At 40.1% G+C, this 24,102-nt stretch overlaps 1 protein-coding gene across 1 annotated transcript in view; it reads right to left on the bottom strand.

Moving 5' to 3' along the window:
- The window catches only part of LOC119429109 (methyl-CpG-binding domain protein 5), a 29,408-nt gene extending 5,576 nt beyond the window's left edge, over nucleotides 1-23,832 (bottom strand). The window contains exons 1-4 of the mRNA XM_037696827.1: nucleotides 23,622-23,832; nucleotides 15,837-15,939; nucleotides 11,075-11,246; nucleotides 7,539-9,875 (exon numbers count right to left, since the gene is read on the bottom strand). Of these exons, the coding sequence (XP_037552755.1) occupies nucleotides 7,539-9,875; nucleotides 11,075-11,246; nucleotides 15,837-15,939; nucleotides 23,622-23,734 (2,725 nt within the window). The 5' untranslated portion in view covers nucleotides 23,735-23,832. The remainder of the gene's footprint in view (nucleotides 1-7,538; nucleotides 9,876-11,074; nucleotides 11,247-15,836; nucleotides 15,940-23,621) is intronic.
- Between the last annotated feature and the right edge of the window lie 270 nt (nucleotides 23,833-24,102).

The following is a 24,102-nucleotide window of genomic DNA, read 5'->3' as shown; positions in this document are numbered from 1 at the left end:
TGGGATGCAGGGGGTCTGGGGGGAGTTTACAATGAACTTTTGAGTATTTGTTGATGGCAGGAGTCGGGGGGGGGGGGGTGTAGGAGGGGGGTTAGCTGTGTGTAGAAACAGATGGTTTGAGACTAATGCTAAGATGCTACCGACTCGGCCACTTTCAAAGACTTTCCACTTCTCCTGGGCTTTTTACAAGCATGGATTAAAAAATAATTATATATACATATATACACACAAATATATACACACACACACACACATATACATATACATATATATATATATATATATATATATATATATATATATATATATATATATCACAAGACACAACATCTGCTTTGAAGTAGAAAAATATTTTGATGTTTTGTACCAACAGGAAAAGACTGAGCAGAGAGAGGTTATCATTAAAACCCGTACACAGCGTGGTGCTGTTATGACCTCTTGCTATGCTATTTTGGCCCAAACAAAATAAAAATAAAAGATGCACAGGAGTTCACTTCATGGCCTCTAATGGTAAATACACATTTATATTAAAAAACAAGGATAATCTTCAATGTATGCGAGACGAATAAACTTGTGTACACTAACTAGGCCTATTGCGATAAACAATAAATCAATTAATCGCACGATAAATGAAAATTATCGACCTCATTTTCATTTATCGGCTTTATCGTTTCTTCGTGTCTCTCTCTTTCTACTGAAGACACTGGATGACAAAAAGTTAAACTCCGGTGCTCTTCACTGACCCCTCCCTTTCTCTTTAAAACCTGTTTTAACCATTCAAAATCACGTTTTTGGATGGTTAAAAAGCAGCCAAGCTAAGAAGCTAAGCTATAAGCTAAGCTAACAGGCCGACCTCGGGGAAAAACCTTCATCTTATCGAAGCTCCAAAATTCACGGTTGAAACCCGTGCCTTTGAGTAAAAAGTTGTTTGTCTCTGCAAAAACAAGCTGAGACATTGTTCACTGATTTTTTATTAAAAACTTGTGTGAAAAATGCTCAAGAGCTCAAACCACACCGAGCGTCCGCTATGTCACCATGTCAGCACATGTCACGTCAAGGAGCCTCCCACCCATTTTTCTTAAAGACACATGCTGCTCAACTATCCATTCTTCAGTTTAAACAGTCTTATACTGCCATTCGGTGGTCAAAAAAGGCACTACACTCAAAACAAATCATTTCTTCTACAATTTGACAATTACTAATTATTGTTTAATTTCAAACAATATTATTGTTTATCGCAATAATTTGCGACAATCGCCCAGCAAAATTTGTTATGACAGGCCTAGTGTCCACATGCAAAATGCTTTATGCCAGGAGTCCATTGCTATGCAAACAAAGGAGCTAAAACAACATACACAAAGACACAAATTCAAACGCAGCAACTCAAACACATTCAGTCCTTATTTAATCGCCAAAGTTGGTGTAAAAACATGTGCATGCCTGGTGTCTACAAAAATGCTTCTTTTGCAAGGGTCAATAGTGCAGTGCTGAGCTTAGACATATTCCTTTTTGTCAAATTTCCCACTCAAAAGTTTAGAAGAGGATATGAATATATAAATCAAAACAGAAATGGGGAAAGTTTGCAAGTTTTTGAAGATTTGGAAATGTACAGGACATCTGATCAATTTAAATGAAAAAAACAAACAAAAAAAATTTACAGCAGGAAATCCATTTACGTTCCCTTTTCTTATGGAAAAAATCTAAAAACAAAAACAAAAAAAGAACAGCTTAACATCCAACTTTCTGTAGTTGTTGGTTTTTGTTTGAACTGGTTCCAACCTCCAGCAATTAATGGGCGAAATGTGGGGCAGACCCTGGACAGGTCACCCGTCGATCAGAACACAGAGAGGATTGAAATAAAGACAACTCTTCAACCACACTCACAATCTGTAGTCACCAATTAACTAACTGACATATGTTTTAGTCTGCAAAAGGAGCTGGAGAAAACTCATGTGCACTGACAGAACATGTAAACTTGACGCTGAAAAGCCAGAGCTGGGAGTCAAACCCACAACCTTCTTGTTGTGAGGCGACACAGCTTGCTAGGCTGGTATGAGAATTAAGATGGTATAAAATCCTTAAACAAATAATACCAGGTTTTACAAAATTAAAACAAAAAATTAAAAATGTGACTTGATTTTATTTAAGAACAAAAATGCAATTATTTTTACTACCTAAATAATACCAAATATTGCTCAGTATTTATACAGCTACAATATTGTGTGTAGAACTAAATAAAATTACTTTTATTTAAAGTGTAAATCAAAAAGGAAAACTTTGTTTCTGGTATTTAAAAAGGCATTTAAACCACAGGAATGGAATTTTTATTGTTTCAAGACTGACTTTTTTTTATTTCAAACAAATTAAACAGATTTCAGCTTTACTCAGTTAAGCAACGGAAGTGTTTACAGTGAAAATGCCCTTTACTTAAAAGTTCAAAAGCAGTAAAATAGAAACATGCCACTCCAATATAGCAACAATTCTGTTTGATAAAAGCAGACAAAACGAGCAACAGATTGATGTTTACTCCTTATGGTTCTGCGTAGAACCCAAATGATATATCGGTGGACCAACATAGGAGTTTGGGGACACATCGTATCAGTGATAATTGGCCCATTATGCGCCAATATAAACACTTGTAATTTTCACCCCTAAAATGCTGGGAACCCGTCATGTCCTTACCTGCAAAAGGCGTAAATGTACAATGTATTCAGCAGAGGGCGCATATGGACTACTTTCAAGTCATGGCCATGCTGCACACTTGACTTACAGCACAGCCAAAGAAGTGGCAATACTATGTAGTGTATTTTGCTGAACAGAGCACGGTAAGTTTATTGTAAATGATCTGTAAAATAATAAAAAAAAAACAATAATAAATGATCTTCAATCCTCCAACCCGCTTGTCATTAGCTATCCACCTTTCAAGTTAGCAAGCTAACGACATATAACCTAGCATAGGCTATTTCCTTGTAAAACTTTGTCCAGAACAATAAAACTGACGGAGGTAAAATATATAAGTGTTAGTAACATTATCTTTGTCGTCCTCAATAAAATGCATTACTTGTCTTAAATCTTTACTTCTCTGCAAAGGAAACAAAAAATGCCATTGCGGTCAATACTACTGTAAGCAGGTCATCACTGTACGTGACTGACTGTTTAAACAATGAACAGGGATGAGTGTTTCTTTAATTTATACTTATGTAACACACTTGATAACTTTATGGTGAATAGGAGGAGGATAAAAAAATTTGCCAGTCACGATAAATTTTGCTGGGCGATTAATTTTCTCAGAAATTATTGCGATAAACGATAATATTGTTTGAAATTTGACAATAATTAGCAATTATTGTCAAATTTAAGAAGAAATGTTGGTTAATTCATTTTGAGAATAGTACCTTTTTTCGACCACCGGATGGCAGTATAAGACTGTTTGAATCGAAGGATGAACAGTGAGGGAGTGAGCAGTGTCTCTAAGAAAAATGGGAGGGAGGCCGCTTGACATGACATGGGCTGTCTCTTTTTCCTTTTTTTTCAGTTCCCAAAATGGCGGAAGCTCGGTGTGGTTTGAGCTCTTTAGCACAGCATTTTTCACAAAAAGCTTTTAATTAAAAAAATCAGTAAACAAGTTCTCAGCTTATTTTTGCAGAGAAAAACAACTTTATGCACGAACGCACGGGTTTCAACCGTGAATTTTGGAGTTTTGACAAGACAGGTTTTTCCCCCGATGTTGGCCTGTTAGCTTAGCTTCTTTTAATGATCCAAAAATGCGATTTTGGACGGTTAAAACGGATTTAAAAGATAAAAGAGAAAGGGAGGGGTCAGTGAAGAGCACCGGAGTTGAGCCTTTTGTCATCCAGTGTCTTCAGTAGAAAGAGAGAGACACGAAGAAACGATAAAGCTGATAAATGAAAATGAGGTAGCTAATTTTCATTTATCGTGCGATTAATTGATTTATTGTTTATCGTGACAGGCCTAACGATTTATCAGCCCCGATTTCCTTAATTTTGGGAAATCCAAGATCGGCCCATACTAAAATGACAAGCTGATTTTACTGATTTTTTGTAGTTTTAAACAACAATTGTCTGAACTTCATTTATATTTCAGAGCACTACCTCATGGCCAGTTAAAAAAAGTTTGTATTGTTTCCAGGATATTTTATGTTTTTCAATAAAATAATATTGGAAAATTGAAGGTGCATTGTGACCTTATAACACCCTTATAAAACAAAATCGATATCGGCCAAAATCAGAATCGGCAGGTCAGACTTTTTAGAAATCGGTGATTGGCCAGAAAACTGCAATCAATGCACCCCTAGAATGCACGTTAGGAAGTATGTTTCAAGATTTCAAACGGGTTTAAAAGTAGCTGTTTACTTGGATTATTAGGGGTAGACAAAGCTAAAAAATGTTCAGCCATTTATATTAATTTAACAAGTAAAACTGTCATTTGAAAAATTTTTTCCTTCTCACTGATTACAAACTTTGTGCTCTAGCTCACAGGCAGGAACACCTGAATTTTAAAAAAAAATGTGTGGGAGGAATACAGAACAACTTGATAAGAACAGGTGGCCTGCAGCAGACCTTGGTGATATCTCCATTATAAACCACGAGGACACACAGACGCAAAATGAATTCATAAACTGAGTTCCAGTCCAACAGCAGGCAGGGAAACACAAGATCTGGATCTTTTTTTTTTGTTTTTTTTGAAGAACAATTGTTGACACGAATACACACAAATGCACATCATTTACGTGCGTACAAACAAACTGAAGCACACACACTGTAATGCACAAGGAGTAACATACATACACAAACACACAGGCCTAAAGCATTATCAAAGGCTTCACTCTGGTCTCTATTCAGGCTCTATGGTTACTATAGCGACCAGCTTGCTGGGAGAAGCTCTTTAGAGCTCCCTATCTGGGTTGCTCCCCTTAAAGCGTGATGCAGATCCCATTTCCATCTTCTTACGCCATTGACTGATGGCAGAATACAAATAAAACAGAGAAGCACTGGCTGACTGACAATTAGCTGAGCTTTCAAAGATGAGGGGCCGGCTCATTAGCTCAGAGACACTGGAGGAGCCTGGACGTCCAGGGCTGGGGCATATCACCTAAAGCCTTTGGTTTTTCTTCACTCATAACCATAGAAACCACATCAGTGCAGCTCATCACACAAAAGGGAGGGGGATATACAGTCATTTACTAAACAGAACATCATCTCCATTCAGCAGCCAAGACTGGACTGTGGGGTTTTATTTTACAGTTTACTCCAGAGTACGACCTGAAAATTTCCACATCATAATGATCCTGATAGTAAGATCGCCAACCATCACAACAAAAAAGTATGTGCAAAATACAGTGGTGGGCACTGTAAACCAAAAACTTAGCTTTGCTAACCTATATTCCGCTAACTACCGGAGTCCCTCACTTATCGCAGTTCCAGACACCCCCGTGATAGGTGAAAATCCATGAAGTTGGAAGGTTATATGTATTTAAGTATTTATATATATATTAAGGCTTTATAAACTGTTCCTTCCTTCCTCCTTCAATCGTCTAAACTTTCTAAACGCTCTAAGAGAGCACAGCGAAAGAGAGCAGACAGACTGAAGCCATGGTTGCTGAGCCAATCAGCGCCCAGGGACGGACTGGCCATCAGGACTTGGTTCCGGTTAAGGCTCGGTTTGGGTCACGCTTGATTATTTTAAATAAACAATCCATGCTGCTCACGCTGGTATCTGCATCATTGAAGCTCCCACAGAAGCAATGGGGAAAGACAGACCCCACCCACCACCCCCTCCTTTCTCTTTCTGTGACCGCCTCAGAAAGAGAAAGGAGAGGGCCCCTTGACAATCACTGGGCAGCCAGAACATTGGAAAACAATGTGTACAATCTTACGTTGAAAACCCATGAAAGAGTGAGTCCGCGTAAGTCAAACCGCAAAGTATCAAGGGACTACTGTAAAGATTTAGCTTAGCCAACACTAAACTGCTAAACAGGTAAAAAAGAAAAAAAAAATTGCAAAAACCAACGCTAAGAAGACTGTCGTTCAGTCTGCATCACATGACCTTAAATGCTGCTTAAATGCTATCATACAAAGTAGGAGTCAAATGACAACACAATCCAAAAACGCAGTCATCTTCTCAAGACCAAAGCTCATTTTAAATGAACTGAGGCAAAGTAGAAAACTGTTCTATGGTCAGATGAACTGAAATTGGAACTTCTTTTAGTATGTTTGGTGTGTTATCCAGCTCACAAGGTTAATGTATATACAATGGCAGCCATCCTGGATTTTGACGTTGCAACCCAATTTTCTAAGGATCCTCTTACGCCCAGATATAGCCACACACCACAATGAAAGTCGGTATTTCACTTGTTTTTTTTTCTTAAGTTATTCTCACAACTAGGGCTGGGCGATATGGACCAAAATAAGTATCTCGATATTTTTTAAATATCGGGATATCGCCCAGCTCTACTCACAACATGCATGGACGGACAGAGGGTATTTCCAATTCCCTCTCTTCGCTCCTCATTGGGGGATAAAAAGAGGTATCATCTAACATTTTATCAACGCAGATCAAAAGCCTGCCTCTCTGATAGTATTGGGGTGCATTAGTGTCTCTGGCATGGGAAGCTTACACAACTGGAAAGTAGGGGTGCACCTATTGCAATTATTTTGGCCGATTACCGATCTCTAAAAACCTTGACCTGCCAATTCAGATTTTGGCCCATACCAATTTTGTTTTATAAGCAACGCTGTCAGGTGTTATAAGGTCACAATGCACCTTCAATTTTCCAACATTATTTTATTGAAAAACATACCCTTGAACAATATCCTAGAAACAATACAAACTGGTTTTAACTAGCCATGAGGTAGTGCTCTGAAATAAATGAAGTTTAGACAACCGTTGTTAAAACTACAAAATTTTTTTGTAAAAATCGGTTTCTCGTGTACAGTATGTATCGGCCGATCTCCGATTTCCCAAAATTAAAAAAATTGGGGTCAATAAATAAGCCGGCCCCTACTGGAAAGGCACCATCAACGCTGAAATATAAAGGTTTCACAACAACATGTGATCCCATCTCACATAAAATCCAGAAAAGAGCAAAGACTGTTCAACAGCTAGAATCTTCCATCAGATAAGAATGGGACAACATTCCCACCCAAAAACTCCACAACTGGTCGCCCCAGTTCCTAGAAGTTTACAGATTTTCACAAGAAGGGATGCTTCAGTGCCCTGAAACAATTTTGAATAAATCTGTCGCTACCATGAAAATCTAAATTACTTTGTTTTGCAAATAAAAAATAAATGAAAAAAGAAAAAACAAACAAGGGGAACTTTCTTTGTTTCACCATTTTGATGTCTACTATGTTCCACTCTTAACAAACCATTGGGTTTACAAGATTTGTAAACTACCACTTTCTGTATTTACATTTTACACAATTGTCACAACTTTTTTTTATTTTATTTATTTATTTTTAAATTGGATTTATGAAATTTTATAAGTTTTTCAAAAATTCTTTAAAAAAAATTCTCACCAGTGTCAGACACGGTTTGGTTGCAGCCTCCATCACCACCTGAATGCGTCATCACCATGTTGGTCCGACGGAGCTGCGATGGATGGGGGCCAGGATGGGACAGTGGTGGGGGATTAGTGTTGGGGCGTACCATTGGCATGCCATCAGGTCCTACTGGTCTACCGCCTGGTCCCATAGACCCACAGTTGTTCATCTGTATCTGAGCCATCATGTCAGGGAACGGGCCTGAGCGGGAAACCAGATAGCCCCCAGAAGGGTCCATGCTCTGGCAGGGCTGCAGGGCCTCTCCTGGACCCTGCAGTCTCTGCTGAACCAGGAGGTTCTGCTGAGGGACGGTGCCTGTGTTGTCACTGTAGTGAAGCTGTGCCGGTACTACAGGGCCAGAACCCGGGACAGGGTTAAGTCCAGGACGGTGGCCATTTCCACCTAGGTTGTGGGAACTCTGGCAGCTCATGGACTGGAGAAGCTGAGCCATAGACGTGTTTGGATGCAGGTTTCCGATACGTCCCACTTTTCTCAGCTGCTCGGTGGCACTGGGTCCTGGCATGTGGGGGACCCCCATTCCTGGTTTGTTAATCATGTTAAAGACCATGTTGTTGCTGTTGTCGTGGTTAACAGCGCTGCCAGACGACTGTTTTCGTTTGCGTGCAGGGTCCCGCTGCTGGGCCATGAGTTTGTCTCGAAGTGCTGCCCGGCCGCTCTGACCCTCAGGAGTGTTAAGTAGCATGTTGGAGTATGGGGGGAGCATGGGGCTTAAAGTGCTGTGTCCCTCCATGCCTCGAGGGCCACTTATAGAGCCTGGGTGCCCAACACTACCACCATTACCTCCACCGCCTGCCCCCATGCCTGACATTCCAACGCCGCCAGCAGCCATGCCAGCAGAGCTGCTGCCAGCAGCGCCGAGTTTGTTTTGATTTGCTAGCTGTGCTTTGGCTGCGGCTGAGAGGAGACTGCTGGCAGGGAAGGAAGCGGCATTTTGTTGGTTGAGGATCTGGTTCAGGGGCATCCCAAGGAGTCCAGGGTGGCCCTTCTGGGAAGCACTGGAAGTTGGCAGAGAGGATGAGGACGATGAGGAAGATGTGGGTGAACATAAGGGGTTGCTGTGCTGATGGGTGCTAACCGAGTTACCCATCACAGGCAGCAGCTGGGAGTCTTTGTACTGGTGGAGTGGGTCTGTTTTGTTGGTGGAGGGGCTTGAGGGCATGGCTGGCCTCGGAGACCCAATAGCAGACCTGGGAGAGCGAGGGGGGACCTTCATTGGGCCACATTGGGACTGGTGCCCAGAGGGTGTAGCAAAGTTTCCATGGTCGGAAGAGGTGGAGGATGACCGTGAGCGATGAGGTGAGGCTTCCATCCTTCCGTGTACAGGGCCAGTCATGTGAACGGGGGATGTGACAGGGGATGGGGACATGGAGGACACGGGACCTCCCTGTTGAGTCCTTTGCACATTACCACCATGCCCCACAGGCCCAGGCTTCGCTGTGGGTAAAGGTAAGTTGCTTGGCAAGGGAACAATGGCAGGAGGGGGTATGTTTACATTCATCATTGGTACCTGAGAGTGGATGTTGGGCTGGAAGTTGGAAGGGTTAGGGGCGTTGGTGTGGGGCTGGCTGACTGGTTTGCTAGGGATGGGGTCAAGGATGCCTAAGGGGTCCTTTTCAGAGGTCATTTGCCTTTTCTGAAGAGCACAGGGTGGTGGTACAGGATGCACAGGGGGCTGCAGTTTATGGTGAAATGCGACTCGAGGCAGATCCATGCCAGGGGGGAAGTTCCCCCGCGGCATGTTCATGTTCATGACAGGGCTTTTGGCAGTAGCCGTAGGAGAGAGAGGTGTGCTAGTCCTTCCTGTCATGGCACAGGATGGCTGACCTGCAGGAGAGCCGTGGAGTACAACACTGGGTGGAGACAAAGGCGTCCTAATGTTTCCATGGATGGAAACAGAGGCAGGACTACCTGGAAACCCACATGGATTGGTCCTTTGAAAAACCTCAGGGCTGCCCAAAGTTTCCACACTGGGAGACTGAGAGCCATCTCCATACAGTTTAGCACCAGAGGGAGATGGACTTAACATTCCTCCATAAACTGCCCGGTTTGGGGATTTAGTTCCAGGCTCCCCACTGCACAGCCTCTGCGTCCTGGGGTATCCGGAGTAGAGCTCATGCTGTTGCGCTCCACCCACCTCCTGCGGAGGATACAACCTCTGCTGCTGCTGTGGTCCCATCATCATCTTGAATGGATTTTTGCACTCAGGTCCAACAGCACCAGGCAGACCATCATGGGGTTTAGTCCTTATTGCTCGTTGAGTTGTAGAATGCACGGCAGCCGCAGGTGGTGTACCTAAAGTAAAACAACAAACCCATGAGTTAAATCAATAAAAACACCTTGAACAAAATATCTGACAGGGAAGAAAAGTTGAATATTAACTAGGAAACTGTTGCTGTTAGTCATAAGTTTTTTTTAAACGTGTTAAAAAAACATTTTTGTTCTAAAACAAACAAACTAAGCTACAGTATTTTCCACCGTATTTTTTTTTTTTTTTTTTTCATTTAGCCTTTATTTATCCAGGTTAGTCTCATTGAGCCACGAGAACTCATTTGCAAGAGAGACCTGTTTTTTTTTAGGGAGCACATGGTGGGGGTTAAGGGCCTTGCTCATGGGCCCAGAGTATAAGTCGCATCAGTCCATATTTGTCTAATAAAGTGGGAAAATCCATAAATATGTTGCTTCGCTGTATAAGTCACGTCTATTATGCATCACCGCTGACACATCGCGTTTGTTACGCGTTACCGCTGACAACCCGGAAATGTGGGCCGGTGTTGTGCCAAAAATAGATTGGCTGCCAAATGGCGGCCGCGAGTGCGTGCACGGGAGGACTTTAACAAGAATTTAACAAGATTAACATTTAAAAACAATTATTTGTTTGCTCGAAATTATAGTAAAGGCGTGTCTCAGTCTAACTTTTCCTTAATAAATGCACTTTGAGGGCCAAAGCAGCTGCATTTCAAAAGCCGATACACGGAAGTAGGAGCGCCCAGAGGAACGACTCGCTGTGCATTTCTTTGAAATTTAACAAGATCAACACCTAAAAACAATTGTTTGCTCGACTTTATAGTAAAGATGTGTCTCAGTTTAACTTTTACTTAATAAATGAACTTCAATGGTCAAATTAGTTGCATTTAGCCGGGGCGGCGCAGCAAAATGAAGCTGATTTGACGGTTGCTCCAGGCGAGCTGAACAAAGGTGGCAATCTATGGCAAGCCGATTGCGTCATTAATAGCCACTTTAACCTATTACATGACTCGAGTGCCATCTAGCGGCTGAAAATGGTAGTGTTCAGTATTTTCAGCCAGAATGAATGAAAACATTCATATCACAGCCAAGAACTGGTTTATAAATATGGGAAAAAAATCCATAAATATGTTGCTTTAGTGTATAAGTCTCAGGGCATGCAAATTATGCAAAAAAACATGACTTATAGGCCAAAAAATACAGTAGTTAGTTGCTACAGTTGATCAGGTTCATAAATTAAATCATACCTCCTCCTGAACTTGTTAGCGTCAAAGGCGGGTGCGTCTCCATGCTCTTGTGCAGAGTGGCTACAGCCAGAAGTTTCCTCTTGTGAATGCAGAGTTTGGTCACGTCTTCGTCTGCCTTCACGTCCTCCGTCGTTCTCTGTTTGACAACCGCCCCGGGGTCGAAGTTGAACACCTGAGGACGAAGAGCAGAGGGATTAAAACACATGAATGGGAAAATGTGATAATTAGAAGCATGTTGGTCTTCCCGAGTATTGCACATGAATGTGGGGGGAAAAAAACTGCACTTTATGAAATTGAAAACTGGAATAAGAAGTGGCAATGAATTCCAACATAAAAACTGTTTATGACCGTGACATACAGAGGACTTTTAAAGGATGCTATGGGCTGAAAATAAGGATGGTGTGGCAGCTTGATGTTGCCATGTGATCATCCTTGAGTAGTAAGTTACAGCCAGTCCAGCAGCACCCTGCATTTCTCTAACGCCAGTCTCTTTAAGTCTGCATAGCCCAAACTGTGAGATACACAAAATAAGTTGCAGATAAACAAGAGTCGGACTCCTCGGAGAACCTTGGAGCGATGTGCTGAATCCAGTGATTTACAGTAAACATCAAACTGAGGGGTTCATAAAGGAACGGACAGAAGTTTAATGAAATTTACATTTGCGTATCGAGAGCACACAAACTCAGAAAATGTGCAATTAAATAGTTTGTGCCTAAACATACAGAGGACTGGAATCAACTGAGCAACAATGAGGCTAAAACTAATAACATTTACTAAAAAAAAAAACATTTTAAGATCAGTTTGAACTAGAGAAATTGCATTTCCTGCAAAAATGCAGTATTAATACTTATTGCTAAAGAACTTGCTAAAAAAACAGCTGAAATTAGCTAAAAGCATGCTGAAATGGAAGAACAAGCCTAAATTAGCATAAAAAAAAGCAGAAAGAACACATGTTTGCTGAATTTTAAATAAGCAGAAATGAGCACAAAAATAAGGAAATTTGCTAAAAAAGCTGAAATTAGCCAAATTGGCCCGGCGATGGACTTGAAATCCCGCCCCTTGCACAGTGATTGCTGGACATGGGCACCGGTGACCCCCGTGACACAAAATGGAAAAAGTGGGTAAAAGATAATAGATGGATGGATAGCCAAAACAACAACAACAACAAAAAAGGCTGAAAAGTTGCCGAAAAGGCAGAAAGAAGCTTAAACAACCATAGTGGAAAGAGTTGAAATAAGCTTGGAAAAAAATGAAATAAGCTGAAAAAGCTAAATTTAGTTAAAAAAAATGGCTAAATAGTAGCTGAAATACATGGAAATATCAGAAATAACCTGAAAGGAGCATAACAAGATGAAATTATCATGAATAAGTTAATTAGACGGAAAGTAGCAGAAATTACAACAAAAAACTTGAATTTATGTGAAAACAGCTGAAGTTAGCTACAAAAATGCTTAAAGAAAAGGTAAAACAAGCTTAAATTAGCAGAAGTGGACAGAGCAAAATGTTAACCAATTAGGCTCAAAGAAGCAGAAATGAGCACAAAAAAAGCAAAAATTATCTGAAAAAAGCTGAAATTGACAAAAATAAAAAAATATATATATTTTTTTTAAATCTGTTGAAAAGTAGCCAAGAAAGCAGAAAGAAGCTGAAATTAAAAGAAGGAAGTAGAAAGAGCACATTTTTGCTGAATTAGGCTGAAAAAGGCTGAAATGAGTGCAAGTAATGTGGAATTAGCTGAAAAAGTTAAAATTAGCATAAAACAGCTAAATAGTAGTTGAAATGGTAAAAAAAAAAAAAAAAAAAAAAAAAAAAGCTGAAATTTGCAGATATAAGTTAAAAGAAGCACAAACATGTAGTTAGTTAAATAATCTGAAAGGATCACAAAACAGCCGAAAAAGCAGCTGAAATCAACTAAATTTGCACAAGGAAGCTGAAAGAAGCTGAAGCAGAACAAGATCTGAAGGATGTAAAATGAGCTCAATTAATTTTCTATAATGAAAAAAGTGGCAGGAAAGGCCAAATATTTCAAAAAGCTAAAGTTGCACCAATATCAAAAGTCTTAGCAGGATTATCCTTAAAGAGCTGAACGTTTTGATTTGATTTGTTGAAACAGCACAAAATTGTGGAATGAGAAAGATGCTGAAAAATATATGGAAGAAAAATGAATGACAATAGTGTGAATGCTTCCCAAGTGTTTATATAAAAAGATATTGTCAGAGTATGAAGCAGGAGCAGTTTGAGAGCTCCAGTTTTTCATACATCCTTGCAGCATAAAAACTGGTCACTATGACGATTCATTGTGTCTGAACTTAATTAAGAATGTCACACTGTGATCACACTCCACTACAGGCAGAACCTGAAGCTCTTTGAAGCATAAGATGATGAGTGTGACTTTTTTATACTAAAAATACCATTTCAACAACAAAAGCGCTGTGACTTCTCCTCCTTCCATCCATCCCACATTTTATATGAAACACCAAAATTATTTAGGTTTTCATGTTTTTTTTTTAACGAAACCTTTTAGATTGCCCGTCGCTGAACAATGACGGGAGATGATAATGTTTTTGTTTGTTGTGTGTCTGTTACAAAAAATATCACATGAACCGGTGGACAGATTTTTATGAAGCTTGCAGGAATTCAATGTTGGATGTAGATTTATAGCCAATTAAATTTTGGAGTCAAACTCATATAAGATGGCTGCCACTGCTAGCTGACCTAAAAAAAAAAAACTAATAATATTTAATTCACCTAAAAGTTGGTTTCCAATTATGACTATTACAATAAAATAAAGAAAATGAATTTTCTGCGAAAATGCAGTGTGCATGCTTATTGCAGAAAAACTTGCTGAAAAACTGCTGAAATGTAGCTGAAATGGAAGAGCAAGCCTAAGTTAGAAGAAGAAAGCATAAAAAACATATTGGCTGAATTAGGTTTCAATAAGCAGAAATGAACACAATAATTAGGAAAATAGCTAAAAAAAAAAAAAAAAGTTGAAAAGTCAGAAAGAGACTTAAAGTACCAGAAGGAAATTAAAAGATCTGAAATGAGCAAAAAAAAAAGTATATATACACATATATATGTGTGTGTGTTAAATTAGCTGAAAATGCTAAAATTAGCATAAAACAGCTAAATAGTAGCTGAAAAAGCAGAATAATCTGAAGCTAGCAGAGAAAATCTGAAAGGAGCAGAACAAGCTGAAATTAGCGTAAAGAAGTAAATTAGGCTGAAAGTAGCAGAAATTACCATGAAAAACTTGAATTCATCTGAATACAGCTAAAATTAGCTAAGGGTAGCTGAAAAGGTATAACTAGCTTAAATTAGCAGAAGAAAGCATAAAGAACACATGGTTGCCCAATTAGGCTGAAAGAAGCAGAAATGAACACAAAAAAGTGGAAATTATCTAAAAAAAAAAAAGCTGAAATTGGCAAAAAGCGGAAAAGTAGCTAAAGAGTCAGAAGAAAGAAGCTGAAAATACCAGGAGGACATGGACAGCACATTTGTGCTGACCTAGGTTGAAAATGGTTGAAAAGAGTGCTAAAAATATGGAATTATATGAAAAAGCTAAAGTATAAAACATCTAAATAGTAGCTGAAACAGTAAATAAAAAAGATGAAACTAGCAGAAATAATCTGAAAGGTGCATAAAAAGCGGAAATTGGCAGAAAGAATTAGAAGCACAAAAATATTATAGTTAGCAGAAAGAACCTTAAAGGAGCAAAAAAAGGGGAAAAAAAAAAAAGCTGAAATCAGCTGAAAGTAGCTGAAAAAAGTTTAAAATTGCACAAGGTAGCTGAAAGAAGCTGAAGCAGAAAAAAATGTGAAAGCAGCCGTAAAAGATTTAAAGAGTTGAAGGATGTAAAATGAGCTCAATTCATTTTCTATGAGAAAAAAAGTGGCAGAAAAGGCTAAATATTTCAAAAAGCTAAAGCTGCACCAATACCAAAAGTTATAGTAGGATTGTCCATTATGATTTAATGAAATAGAACAAAAATTGTGGAATGAGTAAGATGCCAAAATATGTATGGAAGAAAACGGATCATAATAGTGTGAATGCTTCATAAACTTTCACACTATTAATTCACCTAAAAGCTGGTTTGCAATTATGACTTTATAACTACAAATTACAACTGTTAAAGTAAAAAAAAAAAAAAAGGCAGAACATTAGGTTAAAAAGTAGCAAAAGGCTAGTTGTGAGCTGAAGTATCAAAAGACTAGCTAAATGCTAAATGTAACAGAACAGTAGCTCAAAGTTTAAAAGTAGCAAAAGGCTTGCTAAAAGCGTCATGGGTATCACCTGAAAATTTGGTCTGGTAGTAGCCGACACTGATCCCCAACACTTTTTCTGAGCATAAACAGATCGTTGTTTAAATTTTTGTCAATAAGTATTTGGAGTAAACACTGTTAGCAAATTATCTTACGAACCACTGGACAGATTTTAATTAATCTTTTAGAAAATTAACAACACATATACTTATAACTGATCAACTTTTGGAGTCAGTCATATTCAAGATGGCCACCACAGCTAAAGGAGTGCAGAAAACACAAAAATGGCTTTACGTCAGTTTAAAATTTCATGTGATAGTAGCCGACAGTCGTTCCCATAGTGAGCGTGAAATCTTGCAATATTGCTGGAGTTTGCGCATAACCTCGTCACTTCTCTTCATAAAACAACTAAAGGCTAAAACTTGGGCACGACAGGCTTCACAAAATGCTTCCCCTTTAACACCCCCACCCCAACAGTCTACTGAGGACAGAAGCGTTACCTTGTGGAGGATGAGTGGGCACTCCAAGCCACATTTGCACGTTCCATCCGTCAGCAGGTAAGTTTTCACCTGCTCCAAGCTGGACAGCACCGAGCCGCTGGGACTGCACACAGAAAACAAGGTGAGGAAGACGTTCCACGGCATCAACCCAGGTTCTGTGCCGTCTGATGCATACACCTTTTCAAAATAAAAGTTGGGTTTGTTTGTGGTCTGTAGCGGAAACGCCAAAGACGCATCAATTGCTGGAAAAAATGTCCCACAATCGTTATGAATTCAAACAAGAATTAGGATATATTTTTATGACTAATCCGAAAACGAGTACCGTAATTTCCAGAGTATTGAGCGCAACTGAATATAAGCCACGCCCACCAACTTAAAAAAAATAATAACTTGAACCTTTATAGGCTGCACTTTATAAGTTGGGGGTGTCCACATTGTAGCATGAGATATTTACACAAAGATTTTTTAAAACTTTTAATTCAATATGCATCAGTAACATACACAAATACATACAGTAAATGTTTTTTTTCTGAACAGCGCCTGTAACACAGCTGGTTAAAAACAACAACAACAGTAGTCTACCAGGAAGTCATACAGCTTGTGTGGTTCTCACTTATTTCGAGTGGCAAATACTTCGTTGTGCCCCCAGGGGAGGGGGGAGCTTTATTTCCCCAACCCTGGGGGCACAACGGGGAGGGTGGAAGCAAAGTTTTGCCCCATCTTGGTTTACTCCAATGAAACAAAGTTTCACTGGTCCATTGTGACTTGTTTGATAATTTCATTGGTCAGAATTTATTTTAAACCTTTATTTATACAGGTAGTCCCAGGCAACTAAGCTAACCTATTACTGGTAATTTAAGTTACAGAATTTTATGCACTCCTGTATTTGTTCCTAGTTTTGATATAAATATAAAATAATGCAAAAAGATTTGATACAGTAAAGAACCTAAAATTATTGTTTTATGTTCTATTTGTTTACATTGTTGTTTAATCTTTTCATCTTATCAATTACATCAATTAGACAACATTTATGACCATTTCAATAGAAGAATCGTTTCTGATTCAAAAATCTATTTTGAATCGAATCGTGATACCAAAAATCGAATCGAATCGCCAGACAGAGAGAATCGCACCCCTAGCCGCAGGGTTGTGGCTTATAGTCTGGAGATTACGGCACTTAAAGTACACCAGCAGCTGCTCGACACTGAGCTAAATTTGCTACTTTTTCTTACCCAGTACTTAACATTTTGACTGAAACTGCAGTAGGCCTAAAAGGAAATTACTGACACGTTGAAGCAAAGCTGAGAATTAAGGTGCTCCCTGTCCAATAAGATGGAAAAACATGAAAAGTACGGTTGTTAAGCCACTCCATGTGCCACCAGGAAATGAAAAACAGTGTTTTCTTCATACATACCTATATAAAATGGCACTCTGATAAAACACCAAACGGCAGAATCACACTGCGGTGATTTTTGAAAATCTACTCTGAGGACCCTCTGCTGCTCATCACAGTTGCACGCAATTTAAATGTAAAACAATAAAAATATAAAGTGTCCTGTAATACTGTCGGGCAACAGTCACAGAGGACAGGCAGGATTCTTTGTAACAACCAAAAATAAATCCATTGCCAGCAGCTTTAGCTCATTTTGGCTGATAAAAGCACACAAATTCAAATTATTAATCATCTGTGTGGACTGGCTGAATGACTGGCTTCTTAGGTGCTTGCATTTTAAAAACGTATGGGCTGAACTTATTCTGTTTCAGTGTGGCAGCAAATTTCAAGCATGAAATACAGTGAGGAAAAAAAGTTTTTGAACACGCTGCGACTTTGCAAGTTCTCCCGCTTAGAAATCATGGAGGGGTCTGAAATTTTCATCTTAAGTGCATGTCTACTATGAGAGACATAATCTAAAATATATATATAAAATCCAGAAATCATAATGTATGATTTTTTAAATAATTTATTTGTGTGTTACTGCTGCAAATAAGTATTTGAACACCTGCCAATCAGCAACAATTCTGGCCCTCAAAGACCTGTTAGTCCTCCTCTAAAAAGTCCACCTCCACTTATTATTCTAAATTAGAAGCACCTGTTTGAGGTCGGTAGCTGCATAAAGACACCTGTCCACCACACACAGTCAGTAAGACTCCAACTACTAACATGGCTAAGACCAAAGAGCTGTCCAAAGACACCAGAGACAACATTGTAGACCTCCACAAGGCTGGAAAGGGCTACGGGGTAATTTCCAAGCAGCTTGGTGAAAAAAGATCAACTGTTGGAGCAATTATTAGAAAATGGAGGAAGATAAACACGACTGTCGATCTCCCTCGGACTGGGGCTCCATGCAAGATCTCACCTCATGGCGTATCAGTGATCCTAAGAAAGATGAGGAACCAGCCCAGAACTACACGGGAGGAGCTGGTCAATGACCTGAAGAGAGCTGGCACCACTGTTTCCAAGGTTACTGTGGGTAATACACTAAGCCGTCATGGTTTAAAATCATGCATGGCACGGAAGTTTCCCCTGCTTAAATCAGCACACGTCCAGGCCCGTCTTAAGTTTGACCAAGACCATTTGGATGATCCAGAGGAGTCATGGGAGAAAGTTATGTGGTCAGATGAGACCAAAATAGTACTTTTTGGTCTTAATTCCACTCGCCGTGTTTGGAGGACGAAGACTCATGAGTACCATCCCAAAAACACCATCCCTACTGTGAAGCATGGGGGTGGAAGCATCATGCTTTTGGGGTGTTTTTCTGCACATGGGACAGGACGACTGCGCTGTATTAAGGAGAGGATGACCGGGGCCATGTAGTGAGAGATTTTGGGGAACAACCTCCTTCCCTCAGTTAGAGCATTGAAGATGGGTCGAGGCTGGTTCTTCCAACATGACAATGACCCGAAGCACACAGCCAGGAGAACCAAGGAGTGGCTCCGTAAGAAGCATCAAGGTTCTGGAGTGGCCTAGCCAGTCTCCAGACCTAAACCCTAAAGAAAATCTTTGGAGGGAGCTCAAACTCCGTGTTTGTCAGCAACAGCCCAGAAACCTGGCTGATCTAGAGAAGGTCTGTGTGGAGGAATGGGCCAAAATCTCTGCTGCAGTAAACCTGGTGAAAAACTACAGGAAACCTTTGACCTCTGTAACTGCAAACAACGGCTACTGCACCAAATATTAACATTGATTTTCACAGATGTTCAAATACTTAATTGCAGCAGTAACACAAAAAATAAATTATTAAAAACTCATACATTGTGATTTCCAGATTTTTTTTTTTATTTTTTAGATTATGTCTCCCACAGTGGACTTGCACCTAAGATGAAAATTTCAGACCCCTCCATGAGTTCTAAGTGGGAGAACTTGCAAAGTCGCAGGGTGTTCAGATACTTCTTTTCCTGACTGTACGTTTGAGAAGTTTCCGCAGCTCGTAGATGTCAAACACACCGCAGCTTCGCTCAGCAGCATCACAAAGTCTCCGTGTTTCTGTTCGTCTCCTGCAGAGCCGATCAATTAGAGGAACTCCGCTGACCGTGTGTGGACAGTAAACAAACCTGTTGAGTGCACTTTGATTTAAACCACTCACACTGGAGCCTGATGTTTACATCCGTCTCATTCATCAGAGCGCCTCGCAGCTGGTTTATAACAGAAAATGTTTGACGCTAGGGATGCACAATACTATCGGCATGGTATCGGTCGACACTAGCGATAAAGTTAAATATCGGACATTCCATCACAATAACTCGCCAATATAAAAGGCTTCTGTTTTGAGTTAATTTAAGAAATATCAAGTATTAATGAATTACTTCTTATGCGCTTTTCACTTGTGCACAGGTTGAGTTTAGATTTGTAAAAATGTGCACTGTTCAAGTGTTGTCATTGTGTTCGAGAGTAAATGTCATGAATAAATTTGACATTAAACATAATCCAAGTTGAAGTGTTGCATCATTTTCAGCCCCTTTTTGTCATCTGCATTTGGTAGCAGGTCACACTGACAAAGACCACGCAGAATAATGTAGTGTTTTAATTCCACAGCAGAGAAAGCGATGTAGTCTCTGTAAGTAGGTCTAGGGCAGGGGTCTGCAACCTGTGGCTCTGGGGTCACATGTGGCTCTTTGGTTCCTCTGCAGCATCTCTTTCAGACTTTGACCAAAACCAAAATAAAACTGAATTTGATTTAAATGATTGCCAACAATGAAAATGGCTAGTTTAAGCAGATTTCTTGTCATTTTCAAATATGTGAAGGACAGTACGAATACAAGGCGTAAAACGTGGACTACATCATGCTAGTAGTTTGTTAGCCGCTTTAAGTTAACTTCCAGTCTCTCAGCGTGACCTCTCTCTCAAAACCACCAGAATGTTTTGGACTTTGTTGTAGCTTTAAGACAAGTTGCTGAGAAGGAATACGGTGAGCAACTTTGGTAGCACTAAGAAGAAAACAAAAAGCAAAGTCAAAGTAAACCAAAGTATTTAACTTTCCTTAAAAATGTAATTGGATATCCAACTTACTGGCCTAATTTTATATTGTCTTCAACTTTATGTTTTAAGTAGGAAACCAAAGTTCATGCTCAATAATCCAGGTAAAAATCCAGCACTGTTCAGTCAGGTCATCAGGACGGTTTCTTTTGCGGAGACGTTTCGTCCTTCATCCAAAGGTCTTCTTCGTTCTGAGGAGCCAACAAACAAACTGATTCCCACAAGCAGCATACGCTATATTGGAAAAAAAAAAAAAACAGTTCGCTGGTGCTAAGATGTCCTCCGGGGCCCACCCTCTCCCCCGTCAACTCCTGGCTGGCTCCTCAGATTGAAGAAGGCCTTTTTGGATGAAGGACGGAACCTCTCAGCAGAAAATAAACTGTTTAAGTAGGATACTTAATTCTTCAACAATTAAGAGAACCCACAAGGGTCTGCAGAGTTCAGCGTTTCAATTTTTATAAAAATTGTTAAAAATCTTTTTTCCTCTCTTCACATGAATCTGTTTTTGTTTGTGTTTTTTGTATTAGATACTGAACTTTACTAATTGGCTTTTATGTATGTGAATGTTCCTGTAAAGTGACCTGAGACAACTTTGTTGTGATTTGGCGCTAGATAAATAAACTGAATTGAATTGAATATTAAAATGTAAACATTTAATAAACGTTAATAATAGACATTTTTCGTTTTATAATATCACCCCCACTGGCCGGAAAAGCCATCTCCCAACAAACTTGTAGTGGTCCACGGACCACCAGTCGACAGTACACAGTTGGAGCAGGTTTTGCAGCTCCAGACATCGTAATTAGTAAGTAAAGTGGCAAAAATGCTCTTTTTATTGCAAAGACTGCAGACCCCTGGTCTAGGGGGAAAATATCGGTATTGGTATCGGTTATAGGCCAAACAAGTTTTAACATATTGGCATATCGAATATCGGCCAAAACTCCAATATCGTGCATCCCTATTTTACACTACTGTACCAAAATTCTGACAAAAGTTGATTTTTGTCATTTTGCTGGCTACAGTCTAAGAATGCCTGAAAAAGTTAACCTGAACTTGCAGCGATTCATTTACTTGCTACAGCTGAAAACAGTCGGGAGAGGGGGGGTGGCTTTGTTTTGTAATTATTCACTGATTAATGGTTATTCAAATAAACTGCATGATGTGGGTCACGTTATTGTTTAACACAGTATTTGTTGTCGAGATTGACTCACGTTGGATCTGATGAGTGCAGAAAATAAAAACGATGCCTGATGTCTGACCAAAGGTCTGTTAGTTTGTGAGACTATCGCAGTCACAGCTTTGTGAGATGCTACTTTAAAATGTTTCCTGGAATCAGAAAGAGTAACCGATATATTTTAACAGATTCACAAACATCAACAATGTGTTGGGATTGATGGAGAAGTCACGTGCAGAGTCAGTTTTGGTCGTGAATCTAATGCATTTGTTTATTACCGGTACATCTTAGCTAGATTAGACCCATGTATTTATTTGATGAAAAGTCTGCAAGCAGGTTTGATACTTCAAATTAGACAAAAGGCAAAAAAAAGGGTAGTATAGTTTGTGTAACATTTGGTGCACTTTCTGTTTATCAGCATTAATTTTTTTTATTACAAGTAGTTACCTTCACTTTGCCTATAGTTCTGGAAGAGAACTGCAGCAGACAGTAAAAACAGCAACAAACTCATGGAAAGTGTGCTTCAACCTGATCTGGATCAACCAATAATCCACAAAGATAAGTTAACTTACCTTATTATTTTTAATATAACAAATTAATTTGTTGTTCACTGCTAAATTACTGAGTAGTGGGGGTGGGGGGAGTTGCACCAGGACTCGTGTGTTTGTGTATTGTTTAAACTGGGCGTCAGGTTTTATAAGTGTTTTGTTTTAAAATAAGAATAATTTGTGAGCAGATATTGTTAATAAAGTGGTAAAACAAATTGCCTACCAGTTTTTTCTGTTTTATGTTGTAGTGTATCGAAACTCTGTGTTTAATTAAACTCACTGAGTATCGTATATCAAAACTCATTGAGTATAGAGCTGTCATTTCTAACCTGAACCATGCCCGACCCGGATTAGGGCTGGGCCATAATAATGTACTTAATGTGTGGGCCGAGTCGGTGTCGGGCATTTGATTGAGTCAGCGGACGCGTGCAGCTGACGATCCAATTATATGGCAACATGGCTTGCCATACAATCATGGCCATTTGACGGTGAGCTGACCGGCCTTGAAAGAAGTAAAAAAATGAAAATCCAGTTACGTTTTAGATGGGACAGAAATAAGCAACCAGCACGAACAAAGACAACTGATATGAAATAGACGTTCATTCAGCTGATGCACTCAGAGGATGCACGCGGCTGACAGCCGAAGCAGGTGAGATCCCAAAATATCCGACATGTCAGAGCAGGGTCCGTGTCTGAATAATGCAGAATGCAGGCAGAAGAAGGGATTTAATGTGCTTTGATGGCAATGAAAGGACAAACACCCCCTCAGCTCCGATCTTCTGCCCCCTTAGCCGCGCGTCCGCTGACCGTTAATAACTATATACGCAGTCAAAACTTAATTAAAAATGTCGGGGTGGGGGGGTCATGTTCGGACCTGTAATTACTGTTAATTCATCGGGTGGGGTTCGGAAATTATGGCTACGAGCTGGGGCCAGATTTTTTTGGCCCGAATGAAACGCTAATTGAGTATCTTGTATCATACCTCAATGAGTACTGTGCATTGTTCCTCATTGGATAAGGATGGATAAGATTAGGAATGAGATCATCAGAGGTACAACACAGGTTGAACAACTGGGAGATAAAGTTAGAGAGGCCAGACTCAGATGGTTTGGACATGTCCAGAGGGACAGTGGGTATACTGGTAGAAGAATGTTAGAAATGCAGCTGCCAGGAAAAAGACAAAGAGGAGATATATGGATGCAGTTAGAGAGGACATGGAGGTAGTTGGAGTGAGGACAGAGGACAAAGTGAGATGGAGGAGGATGACTCGATGTGGAGACCCCTTATGAGGGAAAAGCCAGAAGAAGAAAGATTTGTGTATCGTGTTGTATCAGGTTTTGCTGCTTATGAACCTTTAATGAATCAGAACATTGGATTATTGTACGAATGCACAACTTAGTTGTTCCAGATCTTTCAGGAAACAAACTTTTAATTTATTCTAAGCCTTTTCAAAAACAGATGAGTGAATGACGAGCTAACAACCAACGGTTTAGGAGTTTGGATGTTCCAATCAACGTCTGTCCAACATGTTTTTAAATGTTCTACCTCTTACACATTTTATCAGCTCTTCTGATTTAGTGACATTTTCATACCTCACATACAGGACACCTCCACCTTGCTCCGCCTTGCGCTGCCAGCCAATGGGGACCTGGACAGGGATGGCCTGCCTCTCATCTCCCGCCTCACAGTCTTTTCCGCCATTCATTGCTCCACTGGTTTAACACTCGACACCTCAGAGGTATATATATATCAGACATGAACCAGTGTCTTCGCAATGTGCATCATGTTCTGCCTTCTGAAGCCGTGGTGAGGGTGTTGGTGGGGGAGAAGGGTGTTCAATGTGGGACTCCGCTCTCAGGTGGAGCTGATGGAGTGGTGGGAGGGTAGGGTGAGGCAAGCTCACAGCAGACCCTACCCTTTGAGCAGCTTCATGGCTACAGTACTGATAGGAGTGTGTACTTCCATTACTGAATCGTGTCATTCGGAGCCATCCAGTTGGCTAAAAGGGAAAAGGGGGGGGGGGGGGGGGGGGGAGCCGAGGGGGGTGGTGTTGCTGCTGCAGGAGACGAGCTT

This window comes from Nematolebias whitei, chromosome 23 (genome assembly GCF_014905685.2).
Source record: "Nematolebias whitei isolate Nwh7 chromosome 23, NemWhi1, whole genome shotgun sequence".
NCBI classification, from domain to species: Eukaryota; Metazoa; Chordata; class Actinopteri; order Cyprinodontiformes; family Rivulidae; genus Nematolebias; species Nematolebias whitei.
The sequence above is the reverse complement of the archived record's forward strand: the minus strand, read 5'-3'. Positions and strand labels throughout refer to the sequence as shown.